Source organism: Lissotriton helveticus, chromosome 10 (genome assembly GCF_964261635.1).
Source record: "Lissotriton helveticus chromosome 10, aLisHel1.1, whole genome shotgun sequence".
Classification (NCBI taxonomy): domain Eukaryota; kingdom Metazoa; phylum Chordata; class Amphibia; order Caudata; family Salamandridae; genus Lissotriton; species Lissotriton helveticus.
This window is the reverse complement of record NC_136071.1, coordinates 518,788,781-518,812,163: the sequence shown is the minus strand read 5'-3', so window position 1 is coordinate 518,812,163 and position 23,383 is coordinate 518,788,781. Positions and strand designations below refer to the sequence as shown.

Below are 23,383 nucleotides of genomic sequence, written 5' to 3'. Positions count from 1 at the left end.
TCTGCTTTGGTTAGTAAGGTCTTGTCATACCCCCTCTTTTCAAATCTTGTTAGTACACCTTTTTTGTATGCTTGGATTTCCTCATCTCTGCTACAGTTACGTCGTACTCTATTGAGTTCCCCGTAGTTTTCTTTGTACTGATTTTCATCTCACCATTAGTTTGAGTCTCACTGGTTTTGGTGACGTTCCCATAACTATTATAGTATGGGTAGTTTTGTTGTTAATGGGACTGCTGTGAAAGCCCCAATATACAAACAGTTTTCTTTGTGTCTTTTTATAATACACAGCCTTGAGAAAGTGGTAGGTTGATTTCCCTAATGCGACGAAACACGTGTTGGCTGTCGAAAACTTCAGGGACAACTTACACTAAATAAAATAACCAACAAAGAAAAAAGAACACTAACCTTCTGTTCATTACTGCATTTATTTTGTGGAAACACGTTACATACTTGTGTTATTTTAAACTGTTACGTGTGCTAAGGAGTATTATTTGTTCTAGAAGGCTGTGGCCTATCCTGAGGAGAGGGGTGGTTGTGCTCACCTTATAGCACCGTCAAATACAGGGTTCTTTATAATAATTTGTGTTAATTTTCTATGTGGGGCTGTTTACCTAAAACAAATACCACTGTCCTGTTTACTTGCTCATTATGAGATGGCTGGAATTTGGTGCATAAATACCAGCTGCTGGCTGCTATTTGCACATCACATTGTGGCCATAAAGGTTTTTTTTCGCAGAAATAGGGAATCATTTGTTGGACCCAGTGTTATTGTGTCTTTTTATGTGCAGTTTTCCATTAATTTAGCAACAAAATTCTGACTCTGAGCAGGCGGAAAGTGTAAGCAGATGAGGGGGGCAAAGTGGGTCAAGGCCCAGGATTATCAGGTCTTGAGTTTCTGTTCCTAGACCTGATTATCTAGGACCAGAGACTCATAAGTGCGATGTGTGGTCCTTCACCCAGAATAAGTAACCCAGGTGAAATACCCCAACTTGTAATGAGAGCCTTTGTCTTAATATACAGTGCTCCATCACCCACTAGGACCCGGCCCACACCATAAAACTATCCTCTCCTTCATTTCATGATGTTTACACTTTGTTTGCTATGCTTTATGCAATGGTACCTTTTTACATGCATCATAACTCCCCCTCAGCTGCTTTCATACCTATTCAGGCCAGTCCATTCCATATATACTCTTAACCAAACAAATATAATAATAAGTAATGATGTACCCTTGCACAACACTAGAATATTGGTTATGATCGAACAGTGTTTCATTATTTTGTTTTCGCTTTACAGCGCACATCCTTAAATTGAACAGTGTGAAGTAAACCAGAGATACTTCTTTGCCTCTGATTGAAGGACTAATAGTGCATCTGCCATTGAAAAACCTTGCACCATGCTTTATTTACCTGCTGAGTAGCCAGTCAACTCCCCATTGTGTGTATCATTGATGGAGTGTATTGCAGTGCAGGGCATTGTGATGTGTCATAAACCACTGTTTCAATCAAAGGGACCTGAATTCGATGTCCTTGCTGTTAGATGTGAAAATGTGCTCCTTTGGGATTACTGTTTGAAGCACATTTCAGACTTTTATGAAACTCCCAAGAAAAGAGAGTTGTACCTAAGCAAATCTATAATTGTTCATTTTCTGTATTACATCAACAACAAAAACCCTATGATACAGGTTTCTCAGCTGGTGGAACATCCTGCTTGTTTAAATGTCACACACACACACATTAGCAGGTTTATTTTTATTTTTTTCCACGAGGAAATAGTTTCACGATGAGAGGCTCTACTCACTGTACACCCCTATTAAACATAGGTGTGTTCTTCTCTATTCTGCCCATTAGAAACACACTGACTCCTGCTATTGACAGAAGCATTGTGAGGTTCAGAAACTCACTAACAGGTAAGTGAATTTCTACACACTTCGAGGTTTGTTGGTGTTCACCTACCTTGCAGGGAATCCCACCCAGTAACACTCACCATAAAACAGAAAAGCTGCCATTTTGTCGATGACCTACTAGGCAGCTGCGTAGATTGCCTTGCACTAGAAGCAGTCCTCCAAATGTGAATCCAACAGAGGTATGTGTGGTCACCAAGATATCTAATCAGCATTGTTTTCAGCATGAATGATTTCTCCAGCTTTAACATTGGCTCATTGTAACATAGTGCTTATGGTTTCTATTTCAGCTGATCACTGGTGACTTCGGCCTAAGCGAAGAGCAGTCTAAAACGCAGATGGCACTTTGGGCCATCCTAGCAGCTCCACTCTTTATGTCTAATGACCTGAGGACAATCTCAAGCAGTGCCCGTGACATCCTTCAGAACCGAATGCTGCTTTATATCAGCCAGGATTCCCTCGGGAGACAAGGAAGGCTCATCATTCAGGTACAAAGTCTGTTTGAATATTATACTTTTCACTTGAAGTTCACTGTACATTTACTGCATAGATATCTGTAAAAATGTTTTGATCACACATAATTGGTGTAGCATAGCATAGTAGGGTATGACAACTCAGCTATTAACATGGAATGCCAATAGGTTACAGTCTAAGGGGAGGAGGGATAAGATATTACAGTACCTTAGTTATTCTCTAGCGCAAATTCTGATCTTACAGGAAACACACCTAGTAAAAGTAGTGTGTGTGAAGATGTTTAAGAAGCTAAGATGGGTACTACAGATGGTATGCACAGATTAGACTATGAACATACGAGGGGTAGCAATAGTGGTGAAAAATCAGGGGGGGGGGAAATATGGTAATTGGTTACGAGGGTTAACAAGGGTGGCAGATGGATCATAGCAGGCATAGAAATAGGGGAAAGTTCACTAACATTATTAGGATATCACGGTCCAAACTATGAAGATTGTGAACCACTAAAAGCTGTGTTTACCAATCTGTTGGACTTCCCTGGGCTTGTTATTGTGGCAGGAGATTTTAATGCTATTATGGACTTGAGTTTAGATAAATCAAGTAAAAGCAGATCTATACCCACTCCCAAATCTTGTGCCTTTTTGAAGTCCATGACGAAGCAATAAGCTCTTTGTGATTTATGGAGAGAGAGGGTTGGATCCTTGCAGGGTGCCTCGTTTTATAACAAGAAATACGGGCATAGATCAAGGATATATTATTTCCTGGTAGAGTGGAGCCATAAAGAAGATATTCTGAATAGTGGGTATTTGACGGCTCATTTCTCAGACCATTCAGCAGTAGCTATAACAACCAGAACTACTAGCCGGCCTACTGAAAGGAGGTGGACACTAGACCATACTATTTTGCCAGATACAGCGGTAATGGAAGCTTTGAAAGTTGAAGTAGGAGAATTCCATAAAATTATTAGCGGCTACGCTCCCACGGGGTAATAGGGGATTGGTTCAAAGCTTTTATGCGGGGTAAGATTTCGAGTGCAGTTAGTTGCAGAACTAAATATCATAGGCAGGAGTTAGCCTGGCTAGAGGAAGAAATGAGAAATCTAGAGACCAAAATAGAGATAAATGTAGCCAATGAAAACATGATTTGGGCAGAAAAAAAACTTTGTCTATTGAAAAATCAAATGGAAGAAATTCTCCAAAGCCGGATTAAAAAAAAATTGGGATTCAAGTAAGTTGGCCCACTTTCAGAATGGGGAGGGAGCATGGAGGTTTTTAGCATTGAAGATCAAGACAGACCAAAATAGAAACCGGATCAATTAAATTAAGGTAGGCCAGGCAGGTGCCATGCTGACCAGTGAGATGGAGCTGGAGGAGGCATTTACAGAGTACTTTCAGGAGCTCTACTTGAAAGAGGGAAGAGCTTCAGAAGAAGAGGTGAATATCTGGTTAGCAGATTACATCAAACCCCCTTGATCTAACCCTGAAAGAAATTCTTAACCAGGAAAGTACAAAAGATGAAGTCAGGATGGTCAACATGCAAATAAGGGAGGTAAATCTGCAGGACTTGATGGGATACCAACGAAGCTATATAATATATTTGGGGAGGGGTTAACCCCTTTTTTTACAGCAATGATTGGAGAGATTTTTGATAAAAAGATGCAGCTACCGAAATCGTGGGATGAAGAGATGATCAAGATTATTTTGAAGCCAGGCAAGGAACCCACTAGCTGTGATGCGTATAAACCAATATCAACTTTGACCACAGACTATAAAATCTTCACAAAAATCCTGGCAGGAAGATTAAGTAAGATAGCCGTAGAGGTGATTCATAAGAAAATAATTGGTGTACAGAATTTGAGTGAATGATGAATGACTGAGGGTAAGTAAAATGGGCATTGGAAAGAGTATATTGGATTTATTGGCAATGCATCCATTGGGGGGGAAGTCGGTGTCTAGGGTGACTCTGAATGTCTTGGCACTGGGGGGAAAAGTTGTGATTTGAAAACATCCAGATTCACGTTGTCACATTTGGACTAGTTGTTGCATGTTCTTGACAAAAAGTCAGAATTCTGTTTTGATCATGCTCGGTTTAGTTTCATCTAGCTGCTTTACATCCAGGTTTGGGCACAATGCAGGCAATGTATGAATCATTGGATGTCTGTAAGAGTGGAGTTTTCCAAGCAAAGTGGTGTCCTCAGAATACTGTTGCATTGTGATGCTGTTAGCAGGGAGTGGAGTCCCCAGGGACTCAATTTAAAGGTTGAACATGACTATCGCAAAATTAAACTCTTGGTCGGTGGTGGGATGGCTTGGGGAGGCACAAAGAGTGTTCCTCGGGGCAGAGATCAAAGAGGACGAGATTAGGGCTGCAGTAATGCTTCTCCGATGTGGCAAAGCACCCGGCTCGGTTGGTCTGCCAGCTGATTTTTATAAGACGTATGTCGATTACTTGGTCCCAATTCTGCCGAGTGCCTCTAGTTATGGCATAGGCTGCTGAAATTTGTGCGCCAGTACGGGCACATGCTGTTGGTGCTCTGTACCGGAGCTGTACCCACTGCAGGTATCCTTTAGGAATGCCAAACCCTTCCAGGCCGGCCCACATGTACTGCCAGGAAAGGGTATCGAAGGCTTGTGCATGTCCAGGGAAATACATCCAGCCGTGGGGGACGTTACCGCTGTTGCATCCATAACATAATGAAGCCGCCGTATATTGAGTGAGGTGCTGCAACCCGAACTAATCTGCATTGGTCTATATGGACTAGTTTAGAGAGATAAGGTAATAGTCGTTTGGCCAATAATTTGCTGAGTATTTTATATTCAGTGGACAGTAAATAAAGTTTGCGGTAGCTAGGAATATCACAATGATCTCTATTAGGCTTAGGGAGGGAAGTCACCAATGCTTACATGGTTGTTAAGGGTAGAGCTGATTTATCCAGGGCTGTGGCGTAAAGGGTCACTAGGTGTGGGACCAAGTTTTCAGAATACAATGCATACAATTCTAAAGGCAGGCCATCTAGGCCTGGGGTCTTATTTCTGAGTTGCGCTTTTATGGCCACCTTAATCCTTAATCTCAGCTGCAGTTATTGGGCCATCCAAGTCAGTTTGAGCGTCATCCGTCAGCTGGGGGAAAAGCAGGTCATGAAGAAAGGCCTGGATTTCAGTAGATGAAGTGGCGGTATTGGCAGTATACAAGCTGCGGTAATGTGTAAAGTATGCTAAGTTGATAGTCGCTTGGGTAGTCGCAATCGTTCTATCAGGGAGATAAACTTCAGTGATGGGCACTAGGGAGGGGGGGGGGGAGTCTCTAATTAGGCGTGCAAGTAAAGTCCCTGATTTGTCAGCGTCTTTATGACTGTGTTGTGTGTAAGACTTATGATCTATTAGCCAGAGTTGTTCCAGCAATTCAGCATACTTGATTCTGGCATCTTGAAGGAGCAGGAGTTGTGACGGGTCAGTAGGGGCTGCAGTTCCAAGCCTATGGAGGGAGGCCACCACTGTATGAGATTTTGGTTAATTTCTTGCAGGGCTCCCACCACTGTTCCAATAGCCGTGCCGCGGATGACAGTTTTGAAGGCGTCCCACTCCTCCAGAAAAGAAGAGGCCGTCCCAATGTTGTCAGTGAAAGAAGTTGTGATTGTAGTGCCCAGAGTAGTACGGAAAACCGCATCCTCCAGCAATTGTGGCCAGAGCCGCCAAGTAGGGACCGGGGTAGGAATTTTACCCCAGGCCAATATCCCCTCCATAGGGTTATGGTCAGATAATGTTTTCCCTAGATAAGTGGAGTCAGTCATTTGAGGCAGCAACAGTGTGGAACAGAACATGCGGTCAATTCTAGTGTGCAATTAGTGTGGAGGAGAGTAAAAGGAATATTCTCTGTGACCAGGGTAATGAGTACTCCATATATCTTGTAGAGACCAACCTGCAGCCCAGGCCTGTAAAATCTCAGCATGTTTAGTAGGTACAGCACCTCATAATGGGGGGTGTAAACGATCTAAGTGTATATCGAGTACCGACTTAAAATCACCCCCAATAACCCAAGGGATATGCACCCAGTCTGATAAGACAGTGTTGAGCGTGGTAAGGTAAGCGTTCTGATCAGAGTTTGGGGCATATACACAACCCAGAATCACCGGGGAACCATCCAATTTCCCATTGATCAGTACACAACGCCCATCAGGATCTATCCTTGGTCTATTAAGGTAAAGGGCATCCGGCTACAAATCCATATCAAAGACCCCCTAGCAAAAACAGAATAAGAGGTATTAAAAAACTGCCCCTTCCATTTCCTACGCATTTTGGATGCTTCAGATTTAGTCGGATGAGTTTCTTGAAGAAAAGTGATGAGCCTTGCGTCCATTCAATTGAGCATAAATACAATGTCTTTTGTGCACAGACCCCATTCCCCAAACATTCAGGGCAACAATTTATATTTACCCCAAACAGCCATAGTGTTGGAGGGTATCGTAACAGTGCACTTCGCGATAGACTGTAGAGCACGGTAAGAGAGACAACGTGACCCGAACCAGGAACAAACATCCCACTTATTTAACAAAACTTTAGAATACTAGGGCTAACTATCAAACTAGGTTGGTCCAAATAAACTCTACAACACATTACATTCACGCTGTTATATACTGCAGAAAGTGCAGGGGGGTGGGTGCCAACGAGAGCATGGATACGCTCACGACACAGAAGAGGCGTCCAAGGCCATGACCTGTAAGAAAAGAAATTAAGAACAGCCGAACCAGGGGTGAAAAAACTTGTTAAAATTACATTAGCAGAGTGTATGTCACACAGCAAGCAGATCAGGCCCCACAGTACACACAAATGAGAAAGGAACCTGGGAGGGCAAAAGAAGTGAGCCTGTACTTTAGCATCTATATGAAGGTCAGTGTATCGCAAGCAACAGAGAGAAGTAGATTAGCACTAGGCATAAAGTATTACACGAGTAAGGTCCAAAAAGCGACACAAGCAAATTACCCATATAAGTCCTTCACAATTTGGGGAGTTATTGAAGGGAACAAAAATCAGTGCTTTTAGAGTCAGATGGGATTGGGTTGGCGTCAGATTGCTCCGGAGACGTGATCTGTGGAGTGTCCCGGAAAGAAGCCGCAGCCTGTAGTGCAGATTGCTGTGCCATAACCGCCTGGGCCGGAGAGGGTCTCCGATCCAAGACCGCACGGTTCTTCTGACACGGCGAGATTTCAAACTAACTGACTGTTTTGGTAATTGTCGTATCTGCTGGTCTATATCATCCAGGGACTGTGGGGGCAAAGTAGATTCTAACCATGCATTAGCTGCTTCTGGATTTTTAAAAAAGAGAGCCTTCTTTTGATATATAATTTTCAAACGTGAGGGAAACAGGATAAATTCAGAGCTTGAAGTTTTTTCTTAAGCGGTTGGTAGGATGTTTTCTGCCGTTGCACCTGTATGGTGTAGTCTGGGTAAAGGAAAATACAAGAATTTTCCTATTGAATAGGGGCATTCTCGCAGGCCTTTTGGAGCAAGTGGTCCCGATCTCTATAATTAAGAATGCGGGCAATAAGTGGCCTGGGTGGAAGGCCCGGTGTTGGTCTGCTGGTGGGAGTACGATGAGCAGGCTCCACACAAAGGAAATCAGAAAGACCCTCCGGAGCCACATGGTCTCGGAGCCACTGCTCATCAAAGCAGGTGGCATCTGGTCCCTCTGAATTTTCCGGCATACCTATAATGCCCTTTCCAGAAGGGTGGTAAGCTGGACCTGCAATTGTCAGCTCTCTGGAGTGAGCCTTGTGTTGTGGGACCTGTTCTGTGAGGGTCTGTGTGTGTGTTTCTAAACGGTGCCTGAAAGTTTGGTGTGGTCTCCCCGCAGGATAATTAAGTCAGTATTGATGATGCCCATTTGCTGCTTCATAGCTTGGCGCGACGCCCTTATCTCAGCCAGAATCTGGTCCAGTTTATCTGGAGAGGGTGTCAGGGGCGTCAGCGGGACACAACTAACCGAGGACGCCTGGGAGGCAGAACCATGTTCCCCTTGGAGTGAAGTATCCTCTGCAGACATATACGGCTGCTTGCACTTCGTACGTCCCATGGCAAGACGAAGGAAGAGCAGAACCAGAGAGGGGCCCGGCAGGTGCAACCACAGAGGAACACAGCACGGAGGTGTTATATAAAGCAAGCAGGGTGATCCGTAGAAAGGTGGACACAGGAGAGTATAACTGTACCTAAAAGGGATGGTGAGTAAGGGCGTCGCCTGGGTCCCAGACCAGAGGCCTCAGACCGTGGCAACACCGGCCGTAAGAGTCAACAGCTGCCAGTGTCCGCCCCCTAACTCAAAATCTGTCATGCGTCGCCGCAGCACTTGGACACGGCAGGTCCCACGAGGTACTATGGAGCAGAAGTGTATCGTAGAGACCAAGATCTCCAGATAATCCCAGCAATCGCCGGTTAAATCAGGCTCCTGTAGTAAGTGACCAGCCGACAGCCATAGCAATTCAGCGCAGATGGCCGCAGGTAATCTACATATGCAGGCCCCCTCGGCTAAGCAGGCAGAAGGGAGGCAGGAGAACAAAATGCCATTGCACCCAGGAAGGGGGGCAGTTCAATACACAGGCCTTGGCACAGAGGCAATAACAGCGCGTCAAGGAGCAAGGGGAGCAACAATGAAAATGGCGGCACTCCCAGTTATATAAGTGCGTGTCACAGCACTCCTCATGTCGGGTTTGCAAACTAATGCAGCAGTCTGTTCCAGGGCAGCCCAAGGGACTCCAGACTCAAGAGCGCATACATACAAGGTCAGGGGGGTCTCAGTGAGCCATGTCACCCCGCCATCAATCGGCCAGAGATGTGGGGTCAATGATGCAGGGCCCGCCTGCACCCGGTCGCATGCAGCGTCTCAGGCCGTCACAGGATCACCGTCCCCGGCACCCAAGAGTGGAAATGGCCCCCGTGCACAATGAGTAAGTAAACCCCCTACTGCTGCTCCGGGGGTACAGTCAAGGTGGAGGCACGGGCTGACAGCACACCACCGCCGGTCCAACCCTGCCCCAGGGCTAGATTATGCTGGGACTCAGCGTCCGGAGTATTGAGGAGGTCCTCCGTGCCGGGTCACAACCAGGAGCAGCCAGCACTCCCTCTCCGGGCAGAGCTCAGAAACCACGACCCTGGAGTGTGCAGGATTCAGGCCAGGCAGGGCCGCAGCAGTCGGCAACAGCTTCAGAAGGCAGATCTTCGCCGTCCAGAGCCCACGCAAATCGCACACAGGGGTAGATATGCCTGAAGGCATCCGCTGCACGTCGAGGGAGAGTTAGATTAGTTTCTCCCCCAGGAACAGACACTTTTTGCAGGATGATTGACATCCTAGCCCGGAGATTTGCTAAAATGCAGCCGCCATGCTTGGCGGTAAGCCACGCCCCCCCTATGGTAGGTTGTACTACAGGAGCACTCTTACATTCCTTTCTGAATAGGCTCAGCAGCATCCAACTCTCTATAAGTAAGTTACAACAAGGCATGGTGCTTTGTAATTGCATTAAATGTATATCAATAGTTCCTAAATTTTACTTTTTTATTCCTGTTTAGATTATTTTGGTTAGTTTACAAAGGCATGGGGCAGCACATAATTTTCACTCCCCTTTCTATTAGAAATGTTGTGAAGGCAACTGCAGAATTGTGTGTATGTGTATATATATATATATATATATATATATATATATATATATATATATATATATATATATATAATCACTGAAAAAAGCAAAGGTTACAAGTACAGGGACTTTATAGTTAGGAATTTGTATTTAGAAAACCTTAGAAACTCATGGAAAAAAACAAAGGTTACAGGGACGTTATTGTGAGATGCTGGCCTGGTATATGATGTACACTTATGTAAGTGGACATTTTGCAGCAGTCTAGACAACCCTTATGGTGATTTAAGAGGTCTTAGACAACCATTGAAAGCTCTCTAAGTGATAGCTGTGGATAGTAGGCTTCAGGCTCAGTCCAGAAGGAGTGTAAAGCAGCTTGTTTTACCATGATGCAGTCTTATAGTATAGATTAAGTGAAAAATAACCACACAAGATATTTATAAAAATATGTATTTATTGTATAATACTCTTTAAAACATAGAAATATCTCCTACCTGGTGCACACAATACTTTGCAAAGAAACACAGTAAATAGCAAGTAATACACAGTGGACCCCAGGGGGTGGTCAAAACCATATACTAAGAAAGTGGTATAAGAACCGTGACGTGACGTGGGTCAATACAATGTCGAGAGGACGTAGAAGTGCAAGGAACCACCCAAGGTGAGTGACTACGAACACCACAGATAACGTGTGCAGTGTGGGAACACGACTGCCTGCTCCGTACAAGTCTACGTGCAAGTTGCAGCTGGACTTTTAAAGATTAAGGACCCTTCCCAGGGGACCCTTAAGAAACCGCATGGAAGACAAAAGGTTGGAGAGCGACCCTACCCGGGGATATCCTAGTACCCACGTTACTGACACCAGGGAAGCCGGGTGCATAGGTGCGAAGCGGTCTCAGAAACCGCCATCGAACCCAATGGAGGACTTCTGGAAAGTGCCACTGTTGGAAGAGGAGAAAGTGTCCGGTGGAATTCGAAGGTGGATTCTAGATGAGAAGTACCTGCAAGCAGAGGGGTCAGAGTCTATGTCACCCAGGAGTGACCAGGAGACTTGGAAGACGAATGCCCTCCGATGTCAGGTGTTGAAGGAGAGTTGATGTGGACTTTGACTCTGCAGCTGTAAGGACCAGGCGATGTTGAGGAAGACCAGGAGCCTTGCACAAGCTGTCCCACGAAGGATGTCCAGTGCCGAGGGGTCGGTGTTTGGCGGGAGCACCAACAAGCCTTGGCAAATGCAAACAATGCATGAGCTGAAGAAGGAGCAGCATCGGGACCAGCAAGGTCCAGGGAACTCACCACAAACAGTGAAGTCAGGGAAGGCCCAGAGCAACCAGGGGATCTCAAGAGAAGCCAATGTGACCCTCAAATGGACCCACAGGCCGGAGGCACTGGAGTTGTGAGAGGACCTCAAGCAGCTCACCAAAAGATGCAGGCCACAATGCGGTGTGGCTGAAGATTCTGGTCACAGGAGATGCTTGAAGTTGGGGATCTTCATGGAAGGAAGTTAACAAACCTTTGCAACTGCAAGTTGATGCGGTGCACAGGGGTTCGGTTATTGCAACCCCCACGAGGGATACTGGCCTCAAACATGGTGAGAGGAAAGTTCAGACCTCAGGAGTTGTGGAAAACCACCACCTCTGTTGCAGAACCTTTCAGATCCTGGAAGGGGCTCAGGATCAGCAGACTGGTCGACTTAGTTGTGGTGCCTAGAATGCAGGGGAGTGACTCCTTCACTCCAAGCGAGATTACTTCAGGGGTCTTTGATGCCCACAGGCCTTGGAAGGTTCTTATATGGTGCAGAGGCACAGAAAATGCAGCAGATTGGAAGGGAGATGACGTCAAGCCCAAACGAAGTCAAGAGTGCCCAGACGGAAGAAGAGAAGTGGTGTCTGATCTGAATCTTACCCCACGACGAGTCTAGGGACCCACCTACAGGTAAGTACCCTAAGGAAATGGTTGTGATGATTTGGGGGACCCTCCCAGGGGAGGGTCTGGACAGGTGGGAGGTTACTCCCATGTACTTTGTCCACTATCATGCCAGAGTGGACTGGTTTGAACTGGACTATGTATGGGTGCACCAAATGTGCCCCCACCTGCAGGCTGAGTGGCACTAGGAAGCGCACCCACCTTGCCCCAATACACTAAATCATGTCTGGGAGGTGGTCACACCCCCCTGTGACAGGATGCCTATTGTTCTACCTTCCCCTGCTCGAACTTGGCTCAGCAGCAGGGAGGCAGAATCGTGTCTCTGGTCTGCAGCAACCAGTTTGTGCTGTCAGGGTTTGGAAGACTGATACCGGGGACATGGGGAGCCTAATGGAGGGCTCTTCCAGTGCTTGGAATCATACTTCCCATACAGTTTAGTGTGTGGGCGAATGATTCCAACATCTTTGATACCAAACATGATAGGATTCGTTGCAGCCAGTATCGAGGTGGTCATCACGTAATTACACAGAGTCCCTCTATTTGATATGTGGCTGCTTCACTGACAACCCGGGAGAATGGACTCCGTAGGCTGTAGGGGTGTCCTGCTCATGCAGGGCACCCTGTCACTTAGAACTACACACCATGCCTTCATGATTGTAAAGGCCTGCTATAGGGGTGACTTATAGGTTTTAAATGCGGTGACCCTAGATATAGGGAACTTATGTCTTTAGTAACTGGTACTAACTGGTACTATCATCAGTGGGTGTATGAGTGCCTGCATAGATGATTCAGTGGGTGCATGACTGACTGTATACGTGAGTGATTAGGTGTCTCATTGAATGTATTGGTGAGTGACTGGTTGTGTGAATGTTTGTATCAGTATGTCAGTTGGTGTCTAAGTGGCTATGTGGGTGTGTTAGTGAGTGTCTATATGGGTGATTGGTTGTCTCAGTACCTGTATGAGTGTATGTGTGGGTGGATGAGGGTGTTTGTGACCGCCTGTATGGATGAGTCAGTGGCTATATGGGTTAGTGAGTGTGTGTATGGCTGTGTGGGTGAGTCAGTGGATGTGTCAGTGGTATATCAGTAAGTAACTCGGTATGTGAAAGACCTTGTAGGTGAGTGATGGGGTATATGAGTGACTATTGATGAGTACGTTCAGGTGAGAGTCGTTGTATGGGTGAGTGTGTGCTTGTGTCAGTGACTGTATAGGTGAGTGAGTACGTGCCAGTATATGTATCAGTAAGTAAATAGGTGTGTGTGTAAATGTATGGGTGAGTAAGTGGCTGTTTGATTGACTGTATGAGTGAGTGATTGGTTGTGTGAGTAGCTCTATGGGTGACTGACTCAGTGTGTGAGTGGTTGCATGGGTGAGTAAGTGGCTGTATTAGTGATTGAATGAGTGAATGAGTGGCTGTATGAGTGAGTAAGGGGATTTGTGTGTAGATCTATGAATGAGTGAGTGGGTCATCCTTGATGACCAACTACCCCTCCTGTTACCACCAGTAAGTCCCACACAGCGGAATTGCTAAGAGGTCGTAGGAGGCCATGCTCCCTTTGTCCACCACTCTGCAAACACGCCTCCTAGCACACTATTAGTTGGCAGATGAAGTCCCCTTGGATCTGGAGGGTTCTTGGGGACCAACTACCCCTCCTGCTACCTCCTGTAATTCCCACACAGTCCTATTTCTGAGAAGACTTCGAAGGTCATGCCCCCTTTATCTACGACTCTACAAGCACGCCTCCTGGTGCACTACTGGTTGGGGGAAGAAGCCTACTTTAGTCCTGAGGCCCTCAGGAGAAACGTGGAATTCATTCCCAAACCAGCAGCGTGACTGGAGGCGTGTTTCAGAGTAGTGGTAGAAGGGAGCAGAGTGTCCGGCAAGTGGCCAACTTTTCATTTTATTTCTTTTTTTCCTATTTTTAGAGAAGGGGGCTGTACGGCATCTCCAGGGCCAATCCTCTATGACATGGGAAGGTGGCTGTGACCCTCTCCTCCCGGGGCCAATTCTAGCTCCAGGGACCCCATCCCCTGGGGGCTAACCTTTCAAAAGGTGGGCCACAAGCCCCCCTCCTGGGCTGATTTGGGCCAAGGGACTCAATCCCCCTGTAGTGTGGTTGCCCTGGTCCCACCCAGTGCACCCACTTTTTAAAGGTTGGTGACGGTGGGAGAGCTTCAAGGCCCCAGCACTCCCAGCTGACTCCCAGCCTCCTGCGGTAGCCAGCATTCCCTTTACACATAGGGAGCTGCTAACATGCTGCTCTGTATGTGTAAAATCAATTCTGCTCTTGCTTCCTAGATGCAGAGCAGAGTTTGCTATGGGTTGGGCACCCCAGGACATTGCTGGAGCCGGCCTGGGGGATGGAGGATCCCAGAGCCACCTAGTGCTCCAGAAGGGAGGCTTTGTGGCCCCACATCATTGGAATACACAGCACCAGGGAGGTGGTGGTCCCTGGCCTGCGGTGGGGCAGGGCAGGACCCTCTGTATCAAAATTCACATTTTGCCCCCTGAGTACGGAGATGCCATGAGAGCAACCCCCACACTATTATTTCAATGAAGCCTAAGGGAAGTGGTGGTTCCCAGGGCTGCGGGGGTTGCCATGAGGACAACTACGCACTAATATTTCAATGAAGCCCCGGGAAGGTGGTGGTCACTGGGGCATAATAAGGCCCAGGTGGGGAGGGCTCGTGGGCCCCTCCATATTTTTTGCACTGCCCCCGGGACTTGGGCCACCCAGGGGCCAATTAATAACAAAGCACATGAAACTGCACTTCGGTTTTTAAAAAAATGCTTATTTTGGCCCGGAGGGGGTGGGGGGGTCCCAGTGGGACACCCCAAGAGGCCTAGGGGTTTAGGGTGTTTCTACCCTGCCCCCCTTTATTTATTTATTTTTACATTTGCTGTGGGACTCGGTTCAACCGAGTGCCAAGATGGCTGCCAACACTTCCTTGTTGAAGTGTTGGCAGTCCATCAAATTTGAGTAGGCTGTTGGGCTCCCAGATATCTATGATTTGTAAACTTAAATATCTCTGAAACTATTGAACCGAATTACACCTAATCACAAAAACCAAACTTTCTGCACAAACAACTTACTTTCTGCTAAATTTGGTGTAATTCCATTCAGGGGTTCAGGCTGTAAACCTGTTAAAAAAATGAACAATCCCCATAGACACAACAAGGCCACGCTTGACGGATCAGTCTTAAACTTTCAACACAGCAGCTGAACCAAAAGGGGGACGTTTTTGAAAATTTTGAGAGGATTTCTCCAGTGGCGCCAAAGTTATCGGCAAAACAAAAACTATGGAAACTTTGGTCCTAACTATAACTACCTACCAGTAAAGTATTCATAGATCACCGGGAAGACCCATTATTGCAGCTGGAAAATGCATCTAGATACATTGACTTTTTCTTGCAAGCGCATGTAAAGGAATTGAAATCCTATGTACAAGACACAGGGAACTTTTTGAAGAGGATTAGAAATATCCAATGGAACAAGAATATCTGCCTATAGCTCTGGATGTGTCATCTCTAAATACATGCATTAGAAACAAAGATGGATTGCGAGCTGTAAAATATTTCCTGTCAAATATACCTATCAAGTATTCAAGGCATACTAAAATACTTCTGATCATGAGGCTGTTTTGCTAGAGAACAATCTGTTTTTATTTAACAACCAAATGTATCAACAAATACAGGGTATTGCAATGGAGGCCAGCGTCTCCCCCCAGCTATGCCTGTCTGTTTATGGGCTGGTGGGAGGAGCTGGTCCTCAAGCAAAAATATGAGCAAACATATACAGCTAACATAATAACTTGGTTGCGATTCATAGATGATTTATTTAATGTGTGGAATGGTGATGAACAGAATGCCATGGATTTTTATTGAACAAATTAACAAGAATGATATTAACTTACAGTTTACCTCAACCTTAAGTAGGAATAGTGTGAAATTTTTAGATGTACAGATTGAAGTGATCAACAATTGTCTGTCTACAACACTATTTAGAAAAGCCACACCAGGGAATACATTGCTACACGCCTCGAGTGCACATCCTCCCCATTTAATTAAAAGTATCCCTTATGGGGAAATGCTTCGTATTAGGTGAATATGTAGCAATGAAGAAGACACTAGTAAAAAGCAGGCGTAAAGTCGGGCTTGGTTCTTGGCAAGGGGATACATGTCAGAGATAGTGGATGCTGCGATAAGAAGATCCAAAGGGCCGACAAGAGATGATTTATTGCTCATACCTATAAGTGATGAGACAGACAAAGCATGTGATGAAGCCCAACAACCTACTCAACTAATTTTATTGTTTTCCAGGCAGGAAAAGCAACTTAGGTCAATAATCAGGAGAAATTGGCCCATAGTTAGGGATGACCCTGTGATAGGCAAGCTCTTGCCATCTAGCCCGGCAATCACTTTCAGAAAAACATTGAATATGGGTGATATGCTAGTTAAAAGTAGCCCAGAGGATCAAAGTAAAGGTATGTGGTTAATGGCTCGAAAAGGATTCTTTAAGTGCTCCACATGCAAGGGGTGGCAAAATAGCATTAATACAACGTCATATAAAATGGCATTCAATAATAAGATACAGGACATTAACCCGTTGCATGTTCCTGTCGGACGTTGGCCGACGGGAGCACTACCTCTAGTGCTGCGAACGGCCAACGGCCGATGCAGCCCCGCCCACTTCATCAAACGCCCGGACCGTGGTGGAATATCCACCGCAGTAAACGGGTTAAACAACATTTGACCTGTAAAACAGAGTATGCTGTGTATATACTAGAATGCAGTTGCAAGCTCAAGTATATTGGAAGCACTAAGTTAGCTGTACACAAGAGAATCCTCCAACATATCAGAGCCATCACTAATAATGATGCCAATTATCTGGTGGCAAGACATTTTAAAACATGCCACAATAGTAATCTGCGACAACTCAAATATTATGTCAGAGGCTGTACCGCCTCAAAAAAGAGGTGGAGACCGTGAAGCCAAACTAAGACGCCTGGAAACCGGTTTTATATTACAGTTGGACTCAAAACAGCCAGGAGGCCTCAACACAAGCAAAGATATATATACATACTTATGATATAGGACCGATAACATCTTCATATGTTACAAGGTATAATCAAAGTAATGAGATTCACATTAGATCTATACAAGCATACATAATAGAGATAATAATCTGTAAGATAAAACAATAAACAAAATGGAGTCTCTCAAATGAGAGGATGCTGGATTTTTACATATATGTATCTGCTTTTCCACATGGGGAGCTGCTAACATGCACCTCCTCACACCCTAATACAACCTTTGATACACCCACTGTAAAATACAGACTACCATTTTTGAAACCATTGCCACACCAATAATAGCTACTACTGATTCCTAGGTCTACACACACATCCACTCATTCACCCATACAACCACTCATACATGCATTCACTTATTATTACAACACTATCATATGCACTCTTATACCTATACAGACATTCACACACCACCACTCGTCCATGGAGTTACTCACACACCTAATCAGTCATGCAAAGAATCAATCACAGTGCATTTACTCACCTATACAGTTATACACACACCACCTCACTTATTCATACAGATACTAACACATATTTACTCTCTTATATAATCACTGATACAAGTACACACTCATCCATACAGCCACTCTCACAATCACTCACTCTCACGTATAGTCATGTATATACTCCAACTCTCACATGCACTGCATTTTACATATGTAGTTACTTAGACATGTACCACTGAGACATCCATTCCCTCACTGAAACATCCATTCCCTCACCAACACATCCAGACATACACTCACCCACCCACCCATACAGCTGTTTCCGCATGCACTCTTGAACCCATACACCCAGTGAATCAACCACTCACACATCTATGCAGAGTCACACACCTCCCACCCACCCACACACACACACTCAGTCTCCCATACAAATACTCAGGCAACCAATCAATAACCCATATAGACATTCATGTAGCTACTGACCAACCAATGCAGCAGCTTACACAACAGACCGACTGATACAGACATTCACACAGTTTAGTCACTAACCCATGCATTCAGCAAGACACATTTAATCACTCACTTATACAGTCCGTCACGCACCTACTTAATCCTCCATCCAGACACTTATACACCCACTCATTCTTCAATACACCTTGGCATATATATAAAATATATTTAAACTTTAAAGAAACACACAGTCACTGGATGATGTCATCAGTGATGTCATTTGAGATGTAAACAGTGATGTCACTGACCATGTCATGAATGATGTAATATGTGACATCATCAGCAGTGCATCGTGGGGGCGCGAGTTCTAGTTAGTTCTAGTTAGCTGAACTAACTATAATGGCGGAATTCCTCTGGTTTTGTAGGAGTGAAATGTCCAACTAACTATAACGTCAATGAAACCCGTGTTTTTTCAGTGTATATATATATATATATATATATATATATATATATATATATATATATATATATTCCTCTATCAGAATTATTGCTCATGTAAGGTCCATTAAACCCTCTGAGATTCCGAACTACCAACTGCTGTTCAGAAAAGAATCGCAGCAAGTGGTGCATAACTCACTCAGCGATCTCATAGCTTTTGAGCCCATTGTTTAATATTCTAGATGCGGAGATGCTATTAGAAAAAAAAACATTTCATACACCAATTGGGCTACCTTTTGACCTCTGGAAGCACCAGCCACAATTTAGTTCACCTTTTTATGTTATTTGTTTCAAGCAAAGTACTGCAGAAAGGCAATTACATAGCAACCAATTATTCGGAGGATTACCTCTTATGCTTACCAGGAGGGATCCGTTTATCCAGTTGTTTTATAACCATTATTTTCCACCACAAATGTAGAGCTGGTAGGAGCACAATGCAAAGAAAAATAGGACTGGTTAAGCTACTCATTACTCAAATGGGTCAATTTCAGATGGCTACAAGAACTCCAACCACTAGATACAAAGTGATCCAGCCCCCAACACCCGATAATAAACAAAGATGGGGTACATTAGACAAATACCAGGACAACTTGGAGATATAGGATATCTGAGGAAAATGTATGAAGAGAATATTCTTCGAGAAGGCATTTGCACTCGGAATGTGTTTGTGGCATACATGTATGTATATACACATACATTTATTCCTACAGGTAGGCATGCATGTGCATGGGTTTTTAAAACAACATGCATAAATCAGAATTGATTCAGAGTACAAGCTAAACACTTCTGCTGAAGTTATCAGTGACCATGCAAATAACTCTTGAATACTGTTTGAGTATTTGATGAAAATGCATCATATGACCGTTATTTTTTATAAGGAGATCTTTGGTTTGTATCCAGCAATCACTCAGCTTAAGATAACACTGACATGCTGTACTTTGGGTTGTCAATTTATGCCCTACCACTTTCAAACTCTACCAGCCACCACTGTTACAATGTGGGCCATTTTACCAGCAGTGTATTTTCTGTTTAAAATATAAACTTAAATTGACTGTCCCATGAATGGTGTTAGTAGACGTCTCAAAACCCCAAAAGGCATCATCAAGCAGGGCAACATTGTAGAATACCTATTCTGAGTATTCAGGGATGGGCAAAGAGAAATAATTTTTCTCTACTCTGGATATCCTCTTTAAAATCAAAACACGGCTGCTCTTTTGCCACTGTACAGGTTTAGTGGTGTTAGCATATGTTAAGCAGCAGTTCTTTGCAAAGCAAGATCTTATATGTTCTGCTCTTAACCACAATTCATCAAGCACCAGTATGAAAGCTGTTGACTATGTGGCTTTTTGTCTGTAAATACACACATCTCTTATGTAGTTACATCTCCTGCACGACGGCTTTTAAATTTGGATTTTGAAGGACATTTCCTAAGCATTTACCTCATTCTACTTGTATGACAGCTGACATTTTCACTCAGGTTTTAGAAAACGTGGGTTTTCATAAGGCATGTTTATTCAAATACAACCGCGTTTCTTCTTTATGGCTATACTCTCATGCTTATTCATTTTTTGTGTGCAGTTGGGCTTTAACCCGTTCGCTGCGGGTGTCGGCCAACGGCCGTCACGAGCACTACCTCGGTAGTGCTGCGCACGTCCGTTGACCAACGCGACCCCGCACGCTTAATAGAACGTTCCGCACTGGGGCAGAACCTTCGAAGCAGCAAATGGGTTAAACAAAAAGGCATGTATATGAATCATCACAGAGACACGTAGGTTGAAGAAAGCTACCAACAAATAGCGATACATTTATGATGATTACATGTATAATTGTCATGCCAAATATATTTTTCTCACTCATCTACCCCACAATCACCAGGTTTGCTGCTGTTGGTTTCATATGTATGTTTGCATATGTTTTTTTTTAATGACACCTTAAAAGAATAACATTTATAATAATTTTTACCATTCTTTCAATGATTCCTTATGAGAAATATGAAAAAAAGTGTATTTTTCAAAAGAATGATTCCTATTCTTCTAAAGGAATATTTTTTCACCTGAAACAATAAAGCGACTTTTGATTATTGGGATTACATTTGCAGAATACCATTTTCTGACCATGCTCTGTTATTTTCTAGAAAGAACCTCTGGAGGTGTGGAAGCGAGAGCTGGTGAGCGGACAGTATGCCGTGGCCTTCATGAACAAGGGCAATGATGGGACACCCCGGCAATATTCTACATGTTTATCAATGCTCAATGTCACCGAATGTACCACTGGGTATAAAGTATATGATGCTTTTGCCAAAGAGTCTGTGGGAGAATTTAACATGAACACAACCATTGTTGTAACCATAAACCCAACAGGAGTGGTTCTGTTGTTTATGGTGCCTACATGCTAGCTTGGTGGGCCAAGGCGTGGTGTAACTTGCACTTGTCCTCTTGCTGACCTATAGCTGTAATGAAGCAAATGACTGCAGCATCCGTCATACAATGACTTCCAATACTGGGCAGGGTTTAATAGGCTTGGTAGTAAATTGAAAAGGAATATTCATGGCATCTCAATTTAAAATAAGCTACTTTGAAAAATTTATGGAATGCCATTCTTAGGTTCAGGCGGTATCGTACCTTCTTTTTCTGGATGCATCTGACCCATAATTGGGATTGCAGCCTATTGGTCAAAACAGATCTTCTTTGTAGAAGATTCTATTTCAATTTGATCAAGTGATGGAAGGTTTGTCAAGTGGGGTTTATGCTGGAATCACTGGCGCCGCCATTAATAGTGGCAAGGCTGGTAGGATTACAAGGCTGCATGGCCTAAATGTTGCGGGAGACTGGCAATTAACGCTTTCCCGTTGATTTCCAAATTAAACGGTTTACTGTACGTAATAGCAGTCACATCAATAAACAGGGAGATTTGTTTCTGCTATAATCAAATTGTGATCCAAGGCAGCGAGGAAATTGCACTGTTCATTGAGGGTGATAAAGATTTGTAAGGAAGGTCTTGGCTCTTATTTTTAGAAATAAATTCTGGGTGTTAACATTATGACAGTAAGTCATGTGGTTCAAGCAAACCTTGATTATGCATTGTAGTAAAGCTGGGTCACTAATCCCAAGCACTAAAAAGAAAATCATATATTTTCTCTTTCAGGCTCATTAAATGATGAGCTGGATCAAGATTGTGTGTGTTTACTTTTGGCTTGAAAGCCTACTTTAAAGTGCCAATTTCTGTGCCATAGAGTCAGTTTCTTATGAACTAAAAAACACTACATACTAGAATACTGAAAGATACAGCGCATTTTTGTTCTTTTTCAGTCTGCAAATATACAACTGTAAGAGAGCTGCCCATTCCTTTACCAATAGAAAACATCTACTACAGGGACCCAGTGGGTCAAACAAAGCAGGGGAAAACTCGATTGGGTTTTGGATGACTATACAAGCAGTTATTACTTTTCAGAGCATAATTGCACAATTGTGCAATCTTTTTTGGCATGGCCTCCATGGGGAAAGAAAAGTCATTGATGACATGAGTATATACGTTCTTTAACCCTTTCTTGGACTATTACAAGCCTGGGAGAGGGCAACTCATACTGAAAGTCACAGTAAGTCCAGATGATAGATAGAGGAAAAGGACATGTGTGCTTTCGTGAGTTTAGGGCTCAGCCTGATTGCTGTTCTTGGTTACTGTAGGGCATTTGCTGGATGCCAGTCAGGTTATGGTGCCTTTGTGTTGTTGGTTATAATGAATGTAGGTTTTGATTTTTGGAATGAAGATCAAATATTACGTGGCAGGTATATACTTTGCCCTCATAATAATTTCTGATGATCCACAATGAAGTTATATAATATGACATTTCATATTCGTGATGAATGCACTATCTATAGCCTGAATGTTCAAGCAGTGATGTCACGGAGCTCAAATCAAGCACTTATATGGTGACCGCATTTGCTGCTTTAGGCAAAAATACGTAAAGGGTTTTAAATGTCCAGGAATGTACAGCCAATCTAGGTACTAAAATAGCAGTCATTACTTTAGACATTATGTACCTTTTCATTAGAAGAGGACATTAGAAATTAGTGTAATTCCTAATAAATTAATTGTCAATTAATCAAATTGCATGGTCTCATACTTCAGGTGAATGCCTTCACTTGGGATGTCATGTTTACATGTATCATAGTGTGAAATGTAAATGTTGCAAGATATTTTCACAACTGCATGACACTGAAATGCAATGAAAATAAATCAAAATTTCGACAATTTGACCTTTTTCAATTATATGAACTCTGAATTATTAACAAACAACCTGGAATCTTCAAGGAAACTCATGCCTTGGGAGTGGGGAAGAAAGGTGACATGTAAGGGAGAAGTAAAAGTAGATCAATAAAGGATGGGAGGAAGGAATGATGTCAGGGTGCAAAGGTTAGATACATCAGATAGTGATACTGAAAGAAGAATGAAAGAAAATGGGTAAAGAGAAAAGAAAATGATGGTTACTTGGAAGGGAAGGACAAATTAATATGTGGCTAGGAATATTGGCAAATGTTTAAACTGTCATAGGGTCAAGTAGTATTTTATTCATGAATGCTTTTAGTATACGTTCAGGGGTAACAATAGAGGGGTGTGGAATGATGTACTCTGTTTCACTACTTCACATATTGCTGCTTTCAGGATTACCAGTAACTGGCCTGGGCCATGACAGTTAGATGCACTGAAAATGGAGTGTATTACACTCCTACCGGGTGCACAGCTTAAATGTTCATGGCATCACAAAATATGCCGACACATCAATCCTTTAGTATTATTCTTCTTTAATTCGCTCAATAATGTTGAGCGAATACGTAAGCGGTCCCCCTTGTGACATGTGCAAAAATGAAAAATGAAAAACATGAAGAAAGCAATATCTTGTGGATAATGAGGATTAATGAATTAAAGAAGAATAATACTAAAGGATTGATGTGTCGGCATATTTTGTGATGCCAT

The 23,383-nt window shown here is 43.7% G+C and overlaps 1 protein-coding gene across 1 annotated transcript in view; it reads left to right on the top strand.

The window, feature by feature from the left end:
* Positions 1–22,660, top strand: part of LOC144784322 (alpha-N-acetylgalactosaminidase-like) — a 110,041-nt gene extending 87,381 nt beyond the window's left edge. Inside the window, exons 7-8 of the mRNA XM_078663031.1 lie at positions 2,193–2,390; positions 20,544–22,660. Coding sequence (XP_078519157.1) covers positions 2,193–2,390; positions 20,544–20,804 — 459 coding nt within the window. The 3' untranslated portion in view covers positions 20,805–22,660. The remainder of the gene's footprint in view (positions 1–2,192; positions 2,391–20,543) is intronic.
* The last annotated feature ends 723 nt before the right edge of the window (positions 22,661–23,383 follow it).